This window comes from Corapipo altera, unplaced genomic scaffold (assembly GCF_003945725.1).
Source record: "Corapipo altera isolate COAL_440 unplaced genomic scaffold, ASM394572v1 268, whole genome shotgun sequence".
Lineage (NCBI taxonomy): Eukaryota > Metazoa > Chordata > Aves > Passeriformes > Pipridae > Corapipo > Corapipo altera.
The window spans coordinates 792144-805816 of NW_020884901.1; the positions used below are offsets into that span (position 1 = coordinate 792144).

General features: G+C 58.3%; 4 protein-coding genes across 4 annotated transcripts; 3 read left to right on the forward strand and 1 right to left on the reverse strand.

Moving 5' to 3' along the window:
* Positions 1-116: 116 nt before the first annotated feature.
* HSPA5 (heat shock protein family A (Hsp70) member 5) lies at positions 117-4109 on the forward strand. Its single transcript, XM_027650067.1, is given in 10 exon segments — positions 117-241; positions 410-419; positions 421-551; positions 706-937; positions 1196-1333; positions 1596-1708; positions 1787-2177; positions 2465-2702; positions 2901-3068; positions 3238-4109. Coding segments are annotated over 10 exon segments (2091 nt in total). The 5' UTR covers positions 117-131; the 3' UTR covers positions 3798-4109.
* Positions 4110-4572: 463 nt separating this feature from the next.
* On the reverse strand, positions 4573-6900 carry RABEPK (Rab9 effector protein with kelch motifs). The gene is made up of 7 exons (XM_027650094.1): positions 6842-6900; positions 6564-6700; positions 6331-6483; positions 6088-6249; positions 5710-5859; positions 5398-5547; positions 4573-5231 (listed from the first exon to the last, which is right to left on the reverse strand). The coding sequence occupies exons 1-7, from the start codon at positions 6898-6900 to the stop codon at positions 4951-4953; spliced, it is 1092 nt and encodes a 363-aa protein (XP_027505895.1). The 3' UTR covers positions 4573-4950.
* A 65-nt stretch (positions 6901-6965) lies between these two features.
* Positions 6966-9982, forward strand: PPP6C (protein phosphatase 6 catalytic subunit). Its single transcript, XM_027650098.1, has 7 exons — positions 6966-7091; positions 7213-7308; positions 7385-7450; positions 7708-7849; positions 8224-8303; positions 8427-8636; positions 9208-9982. The coding sequence occupies exons 1-7, from the start codon at positions 7017-7019 to the stop codon at positions 9454-9456; spliced, it is 918 nt and encodes a 305-aa protein (XP_027505899.1). The 5' UTR covers positions 6966-7016; the 3' UTR covers positions 9457-9982.
* A 123-nt stretch (positions 9983-10105) lies between these two features.
* Positions 10106-13246, forward strand: ARPC5L (actin related protein 2/3 complex subunit 5 like). The gene is made up of 4 exons (XM_027650103.1): positions 10106-10303; positions 10477-10549; positions 10835-11011; positions 12691-13246. Exons 1-4 carry the CDS (start codon positions 10164-10166, stop codon positions 12751-12753), a joined length of 453 nt encoding a protein of 150 aa, XP_027505904.1. The 5' UTR covers positions 10106-10163; the 3' UTR covers positions 12754-13246.
* The last annotated feature ends 427 nt before the right edge of the window (positions 13247-13673 follow it).

Genomic DNA, 13673 nt, shown 5'->3' on the forward strand with positions numbered 1-13673 from the left:
GGAACCAATGGGGCGGCGCGAGGGGGGCGCGCCGGGCACGGCAGAGCGGCCCCGCGGCGCTCGCCAATCGCGAGAGGCCAGCTTAGTAGCAGCCGGCCAATGGAGGGGCTCCAGCGAGGGCGCGGCGGCCAATGGGGAGGCTCCACGAAGGGGTAACGGAGGGTATAAAAGGGCTGGCGGCGCGGCCTGGCGGCGCAGCGACGATCGGGGTGCGGCGGCTGGACTGTGAGGGCCGGGCACGGTAAGGGCGGCGCGGGCCGGGCCGGGCCGGGCCGGCGGTTCTGAGCACGGAAAGGGCGGGCGGGGATGGGGGGCGGCGGCGGTTCCGCACGGGGAGGGCGGGCGGTTGCGGCGCGGGGAGGGGCGCACGTGGCGCTCCGTTGTGTAACCGGCGCTGTGACCCCCGCAGGTGGGCGCACAGAGAGAGCGGTCGCGATGAGGCTCCTGCTGCTGGTGCTGCTGGCGCTGGGCGCCGCCAGGGCGGACGAGGAGGAGAAGAAGGAGGACGTGGGCACGGTGGTGGGCATCGACCTGGGCACCACCTACTCCTGGTGCGTGGGGACTGGGGCAGTGCCGGGGCGGGGGGTCAGGGCCTGTGGGCCCCGGGGTGTGCGGGGAAGAGGCTGCGGGAGGAGGGGAAGGGCGGCGGGAGGGATGTGCAGGCCCCGGCGCCACCTGACTGTTCCGCTCCCCCCCCACCCCCAGCGTGGGCGTCTTCAAGAACGGGCGCGTGGAAATCATCGCCAACGACCAGGGGAACCGCATCACGCCGTCCTACGTGGCGTTCACCCCCGAGGGAGAGCGTCTGATCGGTGATGCTGCCAAGAACCAGCTCACGTCTAACCCCGAGAACACCGTGTTTGATGCCAAGCGGCTCATCGGCCGCACCTGGAACGACCCCTCTGTGCAGCAGGACATCAAGTACCTGCCCTTCAAGGTGGGCCCCGAGTGTGAAGGGGGGGATCGGGGAGGACCTACAGTCCCAGTCAGAAGAGGCATCTGACTCAGTGCCCTTCTGAGCAGCCCTGGGTTTCCCCAGCCTTCCTGGGAGGAACAACAGTTCCTGGTGATAACTGCCCTTAAGTTACATCTGTCCCAGAGACTTTGTGTGGTCTTCAGAGAGAAGAAACCACTAGAACAAGCGGGAACAATAGTATGAAGGATTGAATGAGACAGTATCCATTGTTCTCCTCAGGTGGTTGAGAAGAAAGCCAAACCCCACATTCAGGTCGATGTTGGAGGGGGACAGACAAAAACATTTGCTCCTGAAGAAATTTCTGCGATGGTCCTGACAAAGATGAAGGAAACTGCAGAGGCTTACCTGGGGAAGAAAGTGAGTGCATGGGAGCTGCTAGTACCAACTTAGAGCTGCAGCTTTAGGAAAGGGGAGATGGGTGGGCTGAGTCAGGGCTACTACCCATGACATCCTGAACCCCACTCAGAACTGCAGGCCCCTCAGGCAGCCCTGTTGAATGGGTCTTCACCTCTATGTAAAGGAAGTGGTACTAGCACTGCTCTGGGCAGCTGGTGCTCTGTACAGACTCTGGTTTTCTGTCCTGTCTCTAACAGAGCTGTGTCTCTCCCTCCCTGCCCAGGTGACCCATGCAGTGGTGACAGTGCCAGCCTACTTCAACGATGCCCAGCGCCAGGCGACCAAGGATGCTGGGACCATCGCGGGGCTCAACGTGATGCGCATCATCAACGAGCCGTGAGTACCCACCCCTGTCCTGCCCCTGGGGAGGGCTGGGCTGGCACCCCCAGCCCTGACAGGCTGTTCCCTGTACAGAACAGCTGCTGCCATTGCCTATGGACTGGACAAGAGGGAGGGAGAGAAGAACATCCTTGTGTTCGACCTGGGCGGTGGCACTTTTGATGTCTCCCTCCTCACAATCGACAATGGAGTCTTTGAAGTTGTGGCTACCAATGGTGACACTCACCTGGGTGGAGAAGACTTTGACCAGCGCGTTATGGAGCATTTCATCAAACTCTACAAGAAGAAAACTGGCAAAGATGTCAGGAAGGACAACAGAGCTGTGCAGAAGCTGAGGAGGGAGGTGGAGAAGGCCAAGCGAGCGCTGTCATCTCAGCACCAGGCCAGGATTGAAATAGAGTCCTTCTTTGAGGGAGAGGATTTCTCGGAGACGCTCACCCGAGCCAAGTTCGAGGAGCTGAACATGGTAAGTTTAGAAAGATAAAGTTACATGGCCTCAGCTCTGGGCTGGGGACTTGGGAATGTGCAGTGTCTCACGCTGTGACTTTGCACTTTGGGGTATAAATAACTCCTGCTTGCACAGAACAGCAGGCAGCTGCTCCCTGCCAAGGAGCTGGGGCCTCACCAAGGCTGCTCATGAGCCAGTGTGTCCCTCCTCTGCAGTAGTTGTCCTTTGTACCCCAGAGCAGCACAATGGGGAAACTGGATATGTTGGCAATCCAGTCTCACAGTTGTGGGGGGTTGTCTCCACAGGACCTGTTCCGTTCCACAATGAAGCCTGTTCAGAAAGTTCTGGAAGATTCTGACCTGAAGAAGTCTGATATTGATGAGATTGTCCTTGTTGGTGGATCAACTCGCATCCCCAAAATCCAGCAGCTCGTTAAAGAGTTCTTCAATGGGAAGGAACCTTCTCGTGGCATTAACCCAGACGAGGCTGTAGCCTATGGAGCAGCTGTCCAGGCTGGAGTGCTCTCTGGAGACCAGGACACAGGTAATGACACCTTCACTGTCACCTCAGTGTTGACTGAAGAGTGGGTGCTGGGCATTGACAGGCAAATGCAGTAGAACCTAGGTCTCTTCCAGTCCCTGGAGTTCTGTGCCCCTTAGGCTTCAGGATCCTCTCTGGAGTGTTGGGATGTTGTGTTTCCAGTTGAAGTGGTGTCACAGTCTTGCCCTTGATCTGTTCCAGGTGACTTGGTGCTGCTCGATGTGTGTCCCCTGACACTTGGCATTGAGACTGTCGGAGGTGTCATGACCAAGCTGATCCCAAGAAACACTGTTGTTCCCACAAAGAAGTCCCAGATCTTCTCCACAGCTTCTGACAACCAGCCAACTGTGACCATCAAGGTCTATGAAGGTGGGTGTCACTTGTGGTGGCCCACGGGAGTGCTGGAGTCTGTAGGGTTCTTATTCTTGCTGCTGCCTTGTCACAAAGGCTGTAGATATTTTGTAGATGGAAGATGGCTCCTGGTTTCACAAAGTACAAACTACAGCTAGGACAGTAACCATCTCCTTGTGTCTTCCAGGTGAGCGTCCCCTCACCAAGGACAACCATCTCCTGGGAACGTTCGATCTCACGGGGATCCCTCCTGCCCCCCGCGGTGTCCCCCAGATCGAGGTCACCTTTGAAATAGATGTGAATGGGATCCTCCGGGTCACGGCCGAGGACAAGGGCACCGGGAACAAGAACAAGATCACCATCACCAACGACCAGAACAGGCTGACGCCCGAGGAGATCGAGAGGATGGTGAACGACGCTGAGAAGTTTGCTGAGGAGGACAAGAAGCTCAAGGAACGCATCGATGCCCGGAATGAGCTGGAAAGCTATGCCTATTCCCTGAAGAACCAGATCGGGGACAAGGAGAAGCTGGGTGGGAAGCTGTCCTCTGAGGACAAGGAAACCATAGAGAAGGCAGTGGAGGAAAAGATCGAGTGGCTGGAGAGCCATCAGGACGGAGACATCGAAGACTTCAAGGCCCAGAAGAAGGAGCTGGAGGAGGTGGTGCAGCCCATCGTCAGCAAGCTGTACGGCAGCGCGGGGCCTCCCCCCGGGGAGGAGGAGGCAGCAGAGAAGGATGAGTTGTAGATACGGCGTCTCCGAATGTGGTGTGTGTATATATTGGACTCAGGAACATTGTTTAAAATATTGAACTCTTAATTTGGAATGTAACTCTGAATCTTCACTCAAGAGTGGAGCTGGAACCGCTAGCCCGACGTGGCTGTATCCTGCTTTTCGTTAGCAGTCGCTCGATGTCCGGGGAGGGAGCAGGGGGGGAGTGTAAATGTGGGTTTAGAAGTACTGGCAGTGGAACATTCTATTTAACAACCTGGTCATGTGAACTTGGTGTAGAGCTTTTCTACCTGGAGTGACCACAATAAATTTGTTATTTACACTGGACTCTGCTCTAGTTCTGTGATTTCCACTGCCCAGTCACAGCAGCTCCATCCAGGAGCTGCATTAACCCTGAGGGATGGATGCAGCTCACCCCTCAAGGTACCACTGATGGGATTATGGAAAGGGGAGCAGCTGTACCTCGGGGTGAGTCTTCCCGCACAGCCCTGAGTTTAGAGTGGATAAAGCTGGAAAGGAAAAGAGCTGGGAGGTTTGAAAGCAGGAGTTGAGCTGGACTGAGCTGGGACTCCCTGTTTCTAAAGGGAGCTGGTGGACTTTGCCCTCCCTGCAGTTGTATGATGTAACATCTTGATAAGGAAGGGGGGATCCAGCCTGAGTAACTGCCAAAGGGGCAGCTTTCCTTGAGCTGGGAGAGGGAGTTATCCAGAGGTTATCCATCAGAACCCTTGACCTGCAGTAGTGAGGGGGGAGGTTGGCTTAACTACAAGCACACTTTCTTGCAGTATTAAAACTTCTCAAGAGCTTTATTAAAGTCTCACATGAAACAGACCAGTTTTCTGAAGACTGAAAAGTAGCCTACACCTTATAAAAAAAAAAAAACCTAATTGGAATTTGGTCTTTTTATTTTACCTGTGATCCCTATTCCATCCCTGGGATTAGATAAGACACTGAACTGAATCCAGAGGGAGCTCTTCTGGTGCCAGCTCCAGTAGTGCCTTAAAGCCACAGGCCCTTGACAAGTTCCCTGGCCTGGGGCTGAAAGGCCTCAGCCAGCAAGACCCTGTGCAGGCAGAGCCCCTGTCCCTCAGGGGTGTCTGAGGGCAAAATCAACCCCAGGGGACTCTCCAGCTGTAGGAAATGCTGGTGCTGTGGGGGCACAGCCCCACTACTCGAGGAGGGTGACCAGGCAGTCCCCATGCAGCTGCCCCTGCGTGTCCATCCCCCCAAACACCAACAGCAGATGCACAACCTTGTCTTCAGTGCTGCCCTGGCCCTGCTGGAGGGGCCCAGCGTTGTCCCCTGCTGGCACAGGTGGCTCTGTCCCAGTTGTGGTGGCTCCCCTGTCCCCCTGTGTCCCAGACTGCCAGGGAATGACACACATGGCATGGTCCAGCCTCCCAGCAGGCATGGGGGACTCAAACTGCAGGAGTGTCCACTGCTGCCTCCCTACAAAGACACAGTCACAGCTTCAGCTGTCACATATGGGGACAGTGACACCATTCATTACCACAGCCTCGAGCACTTAGTCCTGCAGTGTGACCCCAGGGGAAGGCCCAGGGCCTGGGCAGGTACCGTGCTCCCCAGCTGGCACTGGCTGAGAGCAGCCCCCTACCTGTGTGATACTTGTACGTGGTATCCAGGGTCCCTTCTGGGCCTATCCCACCAAAAATGTACACGTGCTCCCTGAATGCTGCCGAGGAGTGGGATGCTCGTCCCCCGGGGACGTCACCAGTGGCTGGGACCTTCACCCACCTCATGTCACCTGGTGCAGGAAGAGAACACACCCATGGCTGTGCATTACACAGACCCCACCAGCTCTGCTGATTTAAACAGAGAGGGATATTTCAGGCACTTGAGAGCTGGTATTTTCAAAGAGCAAGGTCCCCCAAAGTCCAAGCACATCCCACAAGGTACCCACACTCACTTGTGTCGATGCAGAACAGGTCGTTGTAAAAAACATCTCCAGCCAAACCCCCGTGGATGAAGAGCTTGGTCCCAACTGCCACCACGGCGTGGCCATGGCGAGGGGAGGGGGGGTCACCATGAGTGTCTGGCTGGGACCAGGTCAGGGTGGCTAAAAACGTGAGCACAGATGCATCAGGAAGGAAACTTTGGAAGCTCCACAGACTAGAGACCCCAAAGCCCCACCAAGGCTTCCCGAGGAAGTGCCCGGAGCAGTGTCTGAAGTCCCAGCGCCTGAAGCAGGCCAGAGCCCGTCAGCAGAGGGAGCAGCCGCGCGGTGAAGCCCAGACCCCGGCGGGGCCCAGCACGGCCACAGCTCTGCCGGGCCCGGCACAGGTACCTGTGTCGAACACGTGCAGCCGCTGGTCCCGCACCGGCTCCGCGCCCCTGTGCCCGCCTCCGAACACGAACAGCCGGGCCCCGACGGCGGCCGAGGACGTGTGGAATGTGCGGGGCTGCGGCGGCGATCCCTTCACCGTGGGGCTCTCCCACGTGCCTGTTTCTGCTTGAGACATTGGATTAACGGAACAACGGGAAAGGGAACGCCCGGCCCCGCTCCCCCGCCCCGCTCCCGGGCACTCACCGGGGTCCAGCACCTGGACGCAGCCGCGGTTCCCGGCGGGGTGGGCGCCGCCGAACACCCAGAGGCGCGGGGGGCCGGGGCCGGGCAGGAACGTGGCGTGCTCGTAGCGCGGCCGCAGCCCGCGCCAGCCGGCGGGGACCCAGCGGAGCGGGGCTGCGGGCGGGGAGAGGGCTCGGACCGGGCCCGGGGCCCCGGGGCGCCCCGCCCGCCCCCTGCCCAGCCCCGGCCCTCACCCAGCTCCACGAAATGCGCGTCCGCGAAGGCGCCGGCGGGATCGGCGCCGCCCAGCAGGAGGACGCGGCCGGGCAAGGCGAGGCAGCCGAGTCCCACCCGGGCGCGGGGCCGCTCCCCGCGCGGGCTCAGCCGGTACCTGCGGGGCGACGGCGGCGCTCACACAGGGCCGGGCCGGGCCGCGGGGCCCCCGCGCTGTCCGTGTTCCCGTCCCGCTGTCCCGCTCACCACCGCCCGGCCCGGGTCCCCCCGCTGTCCCCGTCCCCGCTGTCCCGCTCACCACCGCCCGGCCTGGGGCCGCCCCCCCTGCGGCAGCTCCAGCAGCGCCCGCGGCGCCATCGCCGCTCCCGGACCGGAAGTGCCGCCGGAAGTGTCCCGCGATTCCGCTTGCGCCGGCGGCGCGCGCCGCTGGCCGGAAGTGGCGGCCCCGCTTCCGGCCCGAGCCCCGAGCCAAGATGGCGCCGCTGGACCTGGACAAGTACGTGGAGATCGCGCGGCTCTGCAAGTACCTGCCCGAGAACGACCTCAAGGTGCGCCCGCGGCCAAGGGGCCGGGCCGGCCCAGGCCGGCCCGGGCGGGACGGGGCGGGCGGGGCCGGCGGTACCGGCGCTACCGGCGCTGACCCCGACCCTGCCCCACTCGGTCCTGTAGCGCCTCTGTGACTATGTGTGTGACCTGCTACTGGAGGAGTCCAACGTCCAGCCCGTCTCCACGCCCGTCACCGTCTGCGGGGACATCCACGGGCAGGTAACGCCGAGCCGGGCTGCCCCCGGTGCAGCGCCGGGCCGGTGCGGTGCCCCCTCACGCGTGTCTCCCCCCGCAGTTCTATGACCTGTGCGAGCTGTTCCGGACCGGCGGGCAGGTCCCCGACACCAACTACATCTTCATGGTACGTGCGGAGGGCCGGCCCTGCCCGCGGGGCTCGGCGGGGTCCCGGCCCCCCCCCCGGGGGTTGTGCCGCCGGAGCAGCGGGACCGGCGCAGCTCCCGCCGTGCCGGGACCGGGGTCACACCCGGCACTGCCGGTGCCCACAGAGCCGGTCCCAAGCACCCAGCACATCCTGGCTCCCTGCAGCGCTCGGGGGGCTGTGTCCCTGTGTGCTCTGCTGTGGGACTGCTGCTCCATGTACGGTGTCTCTGCCCCCAGGGGGACTTTGTAGACCGGGGCTATTACAGCCTGGAGACCTTCACGTACCTGCTGGCTCTCAAGGCCAAGTGGCCCGACCGCATCACGCTGCTGAGGGGCAACCACGAGAGCAGGCAAATCACCCAGGTGTACGGGTTCTATGGTGAGTGCCCCATGCCTGGGGCACCTCTGCCCTGACAGCCCTGTGAGTGCCCAGGGCTCTGCTGGGGGGACGGGGCTCAGTGGACTCGGGTGTTCTCATTCATTCATGTGGCTGTGGCTGTGTTTGGAATGTGTTTAAGGCACATCTCGTTGCTCTGCTCTCTGGCATGTGGAGTTGCTGTTGGGGTTTTGGTGCCAAATTCAAATTTAGAGACAGAGACTGAGTCAGAGGCAGACCTCAGCCCCTCCTGGTGCTGGTCCTGTCTGGCAGCAGGACCCAGTGTGGGGCTCCTGTGACACACTGAGTTCACAGGTTCTGCTCTCAGTGTTTGCTCTGCCTCTCTGATCCATGAAATCCCACATTCTCTCCCACAGACGAGTGCCAAACCAAATACGGGAACGCCAATGCCTGGAGATACTGCACCAAAGTGTTTGACATGCTCACCATCGCAGCTGTAAGTGCAGACACCACCTGGGAACGGGGAGCAGAGACTCTGGGGGGAGCTGTGGGGCTGGGGCCTGTCCAGGGCTGGGCTGGGTGAGTGCTGAGTGCCTGTGCACGGGTGGTTTCCCTGCAGTTGATAGACGAGCAGATCCTGTGTGTGCACGGGGGCCTCTCCCCAGACATCAAGACCCTGGATCAGATCCGGACCATCGAGCGGAACCAGGAGATCCCCCACAAAGGCGCCTTCTGTGACCTGGTGTGGTCGGACCCCGAGGACGTGGACACGTGGGCCATCAGCCCCCGTGGGGCAGGGTGGCTCTTCGGGGCCAAGGTCACCAACGAGGTAACTGTGCTGGGGAGGCGCCTGCAGAGCCCAGGGGGGTTGGAGTGGACCAAGGCACTGCCAGGCTATGAGCTCCCCTGTCACACCTCTGACAGCAGGTCCTGCTGGTGGGGAAGCTTTGCCTGCACGAGCTGGAAAAAATGAGCCATTTGAACCTAAAAGCACAAATACAACTGTCAGGTGTGCTGACACTGACCTTGCTTTTGAAAAGTGTAATGTGGTGAGACTCACTGGTGTGCCCCTGGGCTTTGTGTGGAATACTTTCTGAAAAATTTAACAGAAAAATACCATTTTTCATAACAATTCTTGAGTTAATTTTGTTTCTTTGGAGAGCAGTGAGTTGACTCCTCAGGGCTCTGTCACGCTGGCCTTGCCAGGCTCTGCCTGGCACAGCGTGTTCAGGAAGGATCGAGCCTGGGGACGGCACAGCCCTGGTGTTCCTCACAGTCCAGGTTTCCTCACTGCTCAGGTCTCCAGGTGCTGTGCTGTTCTCCGCTGTGCCAGGGCTGGAGCAGGACCCTGTGTGGGCAGGGCGGCTCAGGGCACGCTGACCTCCCCCCTTCCCTTGCAGTTTGTCCACATCAACAACCTGAAGCTGATCTGCAGAGCACACCAGCTCGTCCACGAAGGCTACAAGTTCATGTTTGATGAGAAGCTGGTCACAGTATGGTCAGCACCCAACTACTGCTACCGCTGCGGGAACATCGCCTCCATCATGGTCTTCAAAGATGTAAATACAAGAGAACCAAAGTTATTCCGTGCAGTTCCAGATTCAGAGCGTGTCATTCCTCCCCGGACAACCACGCCCTACTTCCTCTGAGCCTTCGCCCGCCTGCTCTCTCCTCTCCCTGTCCTGCCCCTTTACAATATACTTTTTATTGAGCACTTTGCTGCTGAAATGCTGCCTCTTGCCTTTTTTATTTTTAAATTATCTAAATTTATTGTGTGTTGTGGTGTCTGTAGCAAGTTTTTTTTCCCCCTCCCCTAGATTAATTTCAGAGTATTTGTAATATGTCCTTGAAATTTGTACTACTGCATGTAGTCCTGGGTTAGATGAACTGATTCCTTTAACCCGCGCTCCAGGAGCTGCTCGGGCCCGTCTCTTGTTCAGCTTTTTGTTTTGGTAAGTTTTAAGAAATTTCAGCAGCAAAGTCCGTGCCCGGCGTGCGGCGGGGCCGGGGCTGCCCGTGCCGGGGCCTTGTCCGAGTGTTACGTGGATCCCAATAAAGCGGTCGAAGGGCTGTTCCCCGTTCCCGGTCTGTTCCGTTTTCCTCGGGATTCCGGATAAACCCGCGAGCCTGCTGCAGCGACGGGATTTGTACATTAAAGTCATCGTTCGGATTTTTTCCAGGCTCTTTTGTGTCATTAATAAAGCCGCGCGTCGGTGCCGCCCCCGTCCCTGCCCCGCTGCCCTGCCCGGGGCGGAGCGCGCCGGGTTCCGCTTCCGCCGGGGCTGCGATGATGCTGTTCCTGTTCCTGTTCCTGTGCCCCGATCCCGTCCGGCCCCGGTGCCCGTCCCGGGCGGGGATGGCGCGGAGCACCCTCTCCTCCCGCTTCCGCCGCCTCGACATCGACCAGTACGACGAGAACCGCTTCGTGGAGGAGCCCGAGGAGGCGGCGGCGGCCGAGCCCGATGCGAGCCCCGAGGTGGAGGCGCTGCTCAGGCAATATCCTTTGGGACGGGGGGACGGGGGGTCCCGGGGGGTCCCGGGGGGCGGAGGCGGGGACCGACCACGAGCACCCGTGCGGGGCGGGAGCGGGCCCGGCCCCCCGAGCGACCCCGCGGCCGTGGCGCGGCTCTGCCCCGGTACCGAGCGTTTGAGTCCTTGACCCCCCGCACAGGGGAGGCGCTCCGAGCCTTCCACACCGCCATCCGCAGCTCCCCCGGCAACACCAGGAACCAGGCGATGAAGGTAACGGGGCCGGGGGGTCGGGAGCTGGGAGGTGACGGTGTCACCCCGGAGGGCTGATCAGCTCCCGCGGTGCTTAATGAGCTGCCGCGGTGACGGGCTGTGTCTTCACACGGGTGACTCCCAGGCGTTCTCCCCTTCCTCCTCCTTTAACCGCAGGACTGCTCAACTGATCGCCTACAGAAATAGCCCAGCCTGGAACGTGGCTACCTCTTCTCAAACAGGAGTCTTGGAATTGCTCCCAGCTCTTGTGGCTCTCACATTCCTCTCCTTTCCTTGTCTTCTCAGGAGCAGGCCCAGGGAACGATGCTTAAAGTCCTCACATCTTTTAAAAGCAGTGAAATAGAACAAGCGGTGAATTCCTTAGACAGAAATGGTGTTGACTTGTTAATGAAGTACATTTATAAAGGATTTGAAAAGCCAACAGAAAACAGCAGTGCAATATTACTTCAGTGGCATGAAAAGGTACGTGTTCAGGGCACTCTTGGCTCAGCCACACTGGCAGGCCCCTGGTCAGTGGTTTTGGGAGGGCCCCTGCAAGAGAATCAGGTGCAGGCAGGGCCTCACCCCTGAGGAGCACAGTGTTTCCTTTTATCTTTAGTCTCTGAGCCTGGACTCACAAAGCCTTTGCCTGTATTTCAAGCCCTGCCCTTGGCCACGGGCACAGGGCAGTGTGTGCTGGACGAGGCCTCGCGCTGCCTTCGGCGCCTGACGCCTGCAGCGGCTCCAGAGGAGAAGGGAGGGAGTGGGGATGTGTCTGGATGGATGGAGCAGCTGCAGCAGCTGCCTCTGCAGTGAGTGTTCGGCCCAGGGGGGCCCAGCCTGCCTCAGATCTGATAGTTTTCATTGTCTGAGTCACAGGATTTAGCAAAACTGTTTGGTTTGCCCAGGAGAGGCTTTTGAGGTCTCCAAAAAGATTCCATTGGGGTCCAGAGTGGGCCTCTTCTGTTTCTTTGGAATGTGAGATGGGGAACGTGGGATGTGTTCAGCAGCTGACTGTGGGACCTTCTTCCCTCTCTGTGGCAGGATGGGGCACATTCCAGGTTGAGGCACATCCCAGGAGCAGCTGCTGGGTGCCACTGCCCCTGGGCAGGAATCCAAGTGAACTCTTCCCCACTGCAGGAGTTTTAGCTGCAGCCCAGGCTATCAGTGCTCCTCCCAGGAAAACTGATCCCTGGGAATGCCCTCCCTGGGCAGGGCAGCTGCTGCAAACACGGTGTCATTTCACAAGGTGCAGGGCTTTTTCCCGTGGTGGTAAAGGCAGAGCTGGTGTAGTGTGACTCCAGCTATTGGCAGCTGCCACCAGCTTTGCAGAGCCTTGACAAGGGAGGAGGGGATTTCTCAGGACAGCAAAGAACATGTTTCTGCTTGCTTTTTGTTTTTTTCTTTTTTCCCTGTTGTTTCCACCGGGGTATTTTCAGGTAACTGTGGGAGGTGACACAACACACCCTGACGGGAGCAGTGACGGTGCTCAGAGCGTGTGGGCACACGTAAGGCAGCTCATCCTCTGATGTGAAAGGAGCAAGGCAGGGCTGAGTAGGCTGGGCAGGGTTTACAGCCTCGTGTTCTCTTGTGTGGTGCTACTGGTAGGACGTGTGGCTTGCTCAGAGCGGAGTCAGCTGGGTGGTAGTACCAGTCTGTCCTCTGGAAAAGGGCTGTGGCAGGTCTGGCAGCTCAGAACATTTACATGCCTGCAGCACCTGCAGGTTCTGCTCTGAGGGGGTGCTTTGCATTCATCCAGTCACCTGTTCCCCTGTCTCATACTGCTCATCCCTGCTCTGGTTCCATACACTGTGATACCCCTGGGCTCTGTTGGAATTGTAGCTGCAAAGTAAACACCCCATTTTCAGCAGTCAGCTTTAATATTTATTTTTTCATAATCACCTCCATCTTCTAGACTTCAGAAGGAAATGTCATTTACACTGAGGGACACAAATGAAACTGAAATGAGCCCTTTCTCCTCCTCTCCTGCTCAGGGACACGGCGGGTGGAACATTCTGCTTCATCAGTGATGTGCAGCACTGGTGTCCTCGAGATCCAAAAGATGGTTAGATTTTGGAGAATGACATTGTCCGTGGCTAAACAGTCAGGTGTTTGTTCTGTGTGGGATGCAGTGACTCTGTAACCTCTCTCCTTTCCCACAGGCACTGGCAGTAGGAGGACTGGGCTCCATAGTAAGAGTTCTTACAGCAAGAAAGACTGTTTAAAGACTGTTAACTTGGACAGAGACGACGGTCAGGTTTGGACTCAGAAGGAATGAGCTGAAACAACACTGGTCCATCTATAGAGATTACAATCTACTGAAATCCTACAGTAACCTCCTCTTGGAATGCTTTTAACCTTAAAGGTGGGGGAAGAGTAAAGGTATTCCTGCATATTCTGACTATCATATCCAGGAGCCACGACATTCTCCCGCTCCCTTCTTTAATAGGCAGAGAGAAGGCACAGTCCTGCCTCCTGTTACTGTAAGTGAACAGGTGTTTCAGATGCTGCTTTATCCAGGTGTGGTGATACACGATCCCCTGTCCTGCTTAGTTCTGAGGTAGCTGTGTCCAGGCCAGCAGATCCTGCAGCTGGTGGTGGGAGAAGGGGGTGTTGGAATGGTGGGTTTGTACGTGGGAGAGAAGGCCTTGGTTGGACTCTGGGTGGGTTTAATGTAAAGTGAAGTGCCTGCTGCATCAATAAAGTTCTTGGATCACATGAGTTAATTTATTTTTAGCTAAACCATATGTCTGACACTTATTCCAAAGCAGGCCAGCAATAACCAAGTCCAAGCTAAGTGTCCAGCTTTGCATGACTGCTCCTAACTCCAGCTCCTTCACAGAATTTGTTCTCAAATCCAGGATGTAGGGAGTGAGACCACACGTAGCTGTTCCAATCAAGACTTCTAAGATGCAGTGAATAGAACACATCATCACCCTGGGTTAGACTTTTATATTTTTGTCTGTGCTATAAAGTCAAGAAGATACTCCAGAACTTGTAATTGATGTATTAGTGTGTCCTTTGCATCAGAGGTCTGATGCTTTGCCCAGACAGAAGGACATGACTCCTCAAGCCGTGGCTGTGCCGGGGCAGCAGCAGCTCCCAGGACAGGAGCCACGTCCCCCTGGGCAGGAGCCCTGCCCTT

Excerpts from the sequence above, each read along its gene's own strand:
- RABEPK (XM_027650094.1), bottom strand. The coding sequence starts at position 6,900 with ATGGCGCCGCGGGCGCTGCTGGAGCTGCCGCAGGGGGGGCGGCCCCAG. Across the intron at positions 6,484-6,563 it reads CGCGCATTTCGTGGAGCTGG|CCCCGCTCCGCTGGGTCCCC; the intron begins GTGAGGGCCGGG and ends CCCCGCCCGCAG. Across the intron at positions 5,232-5,397 it reads CACGTACAAGTATCACACAG|GGAGGCAGCAGTGGACACTC; the intron begins GTAGGGGGCTGC and ends GTGTCTTTGTAG.
- PPP6C (XM_027650098.1), top strand. The coding sequence starts at position 7,017 with ATGGCGCCGCTGGACCTGGACAAGTACGTGGAGATCGCGCGGCTCTGC. Across the intron at positions 7,451-7,707 it reads ACACCAACTACATCTTCATG|GGGGACTTTGTAGACCGGGG; the intron begins GTACGTGCGGAG and ends CTCTGCCCCCAG. Across the intron at positions 7,850-8,223 it reads CCAGGTGTACGGGTTCTATG|ACGAGTGCCAAACCAAATAC; the intron begins GTGAGTGCCCCA and ends TCTCTCCCACAG.
- ARPC5L (XM_027650103.1), top strand. The coding sequence starts at position 10,164 with ATGGCGCGGAGCACCCTCTCCTCCCGCTTCCGCCGCCTCGACATCGAC. Across the intron at positions 10,304-10,476 it reads GTGGAGGCGCTGCTCAGGCA|AGGGGAGGCGCTCCGAGCCT; the intron begins ATATCCTTTGGG and ends GACCCCCCGCAC. Across the intron at positions 10,550-10,834 it reads CCAGGAACCAGGCGATGAAG|GAGCAGGCCCAGGGAACGAT; the intron begins GTAACGGGGCCG and ends TTGTCTTCTCAG.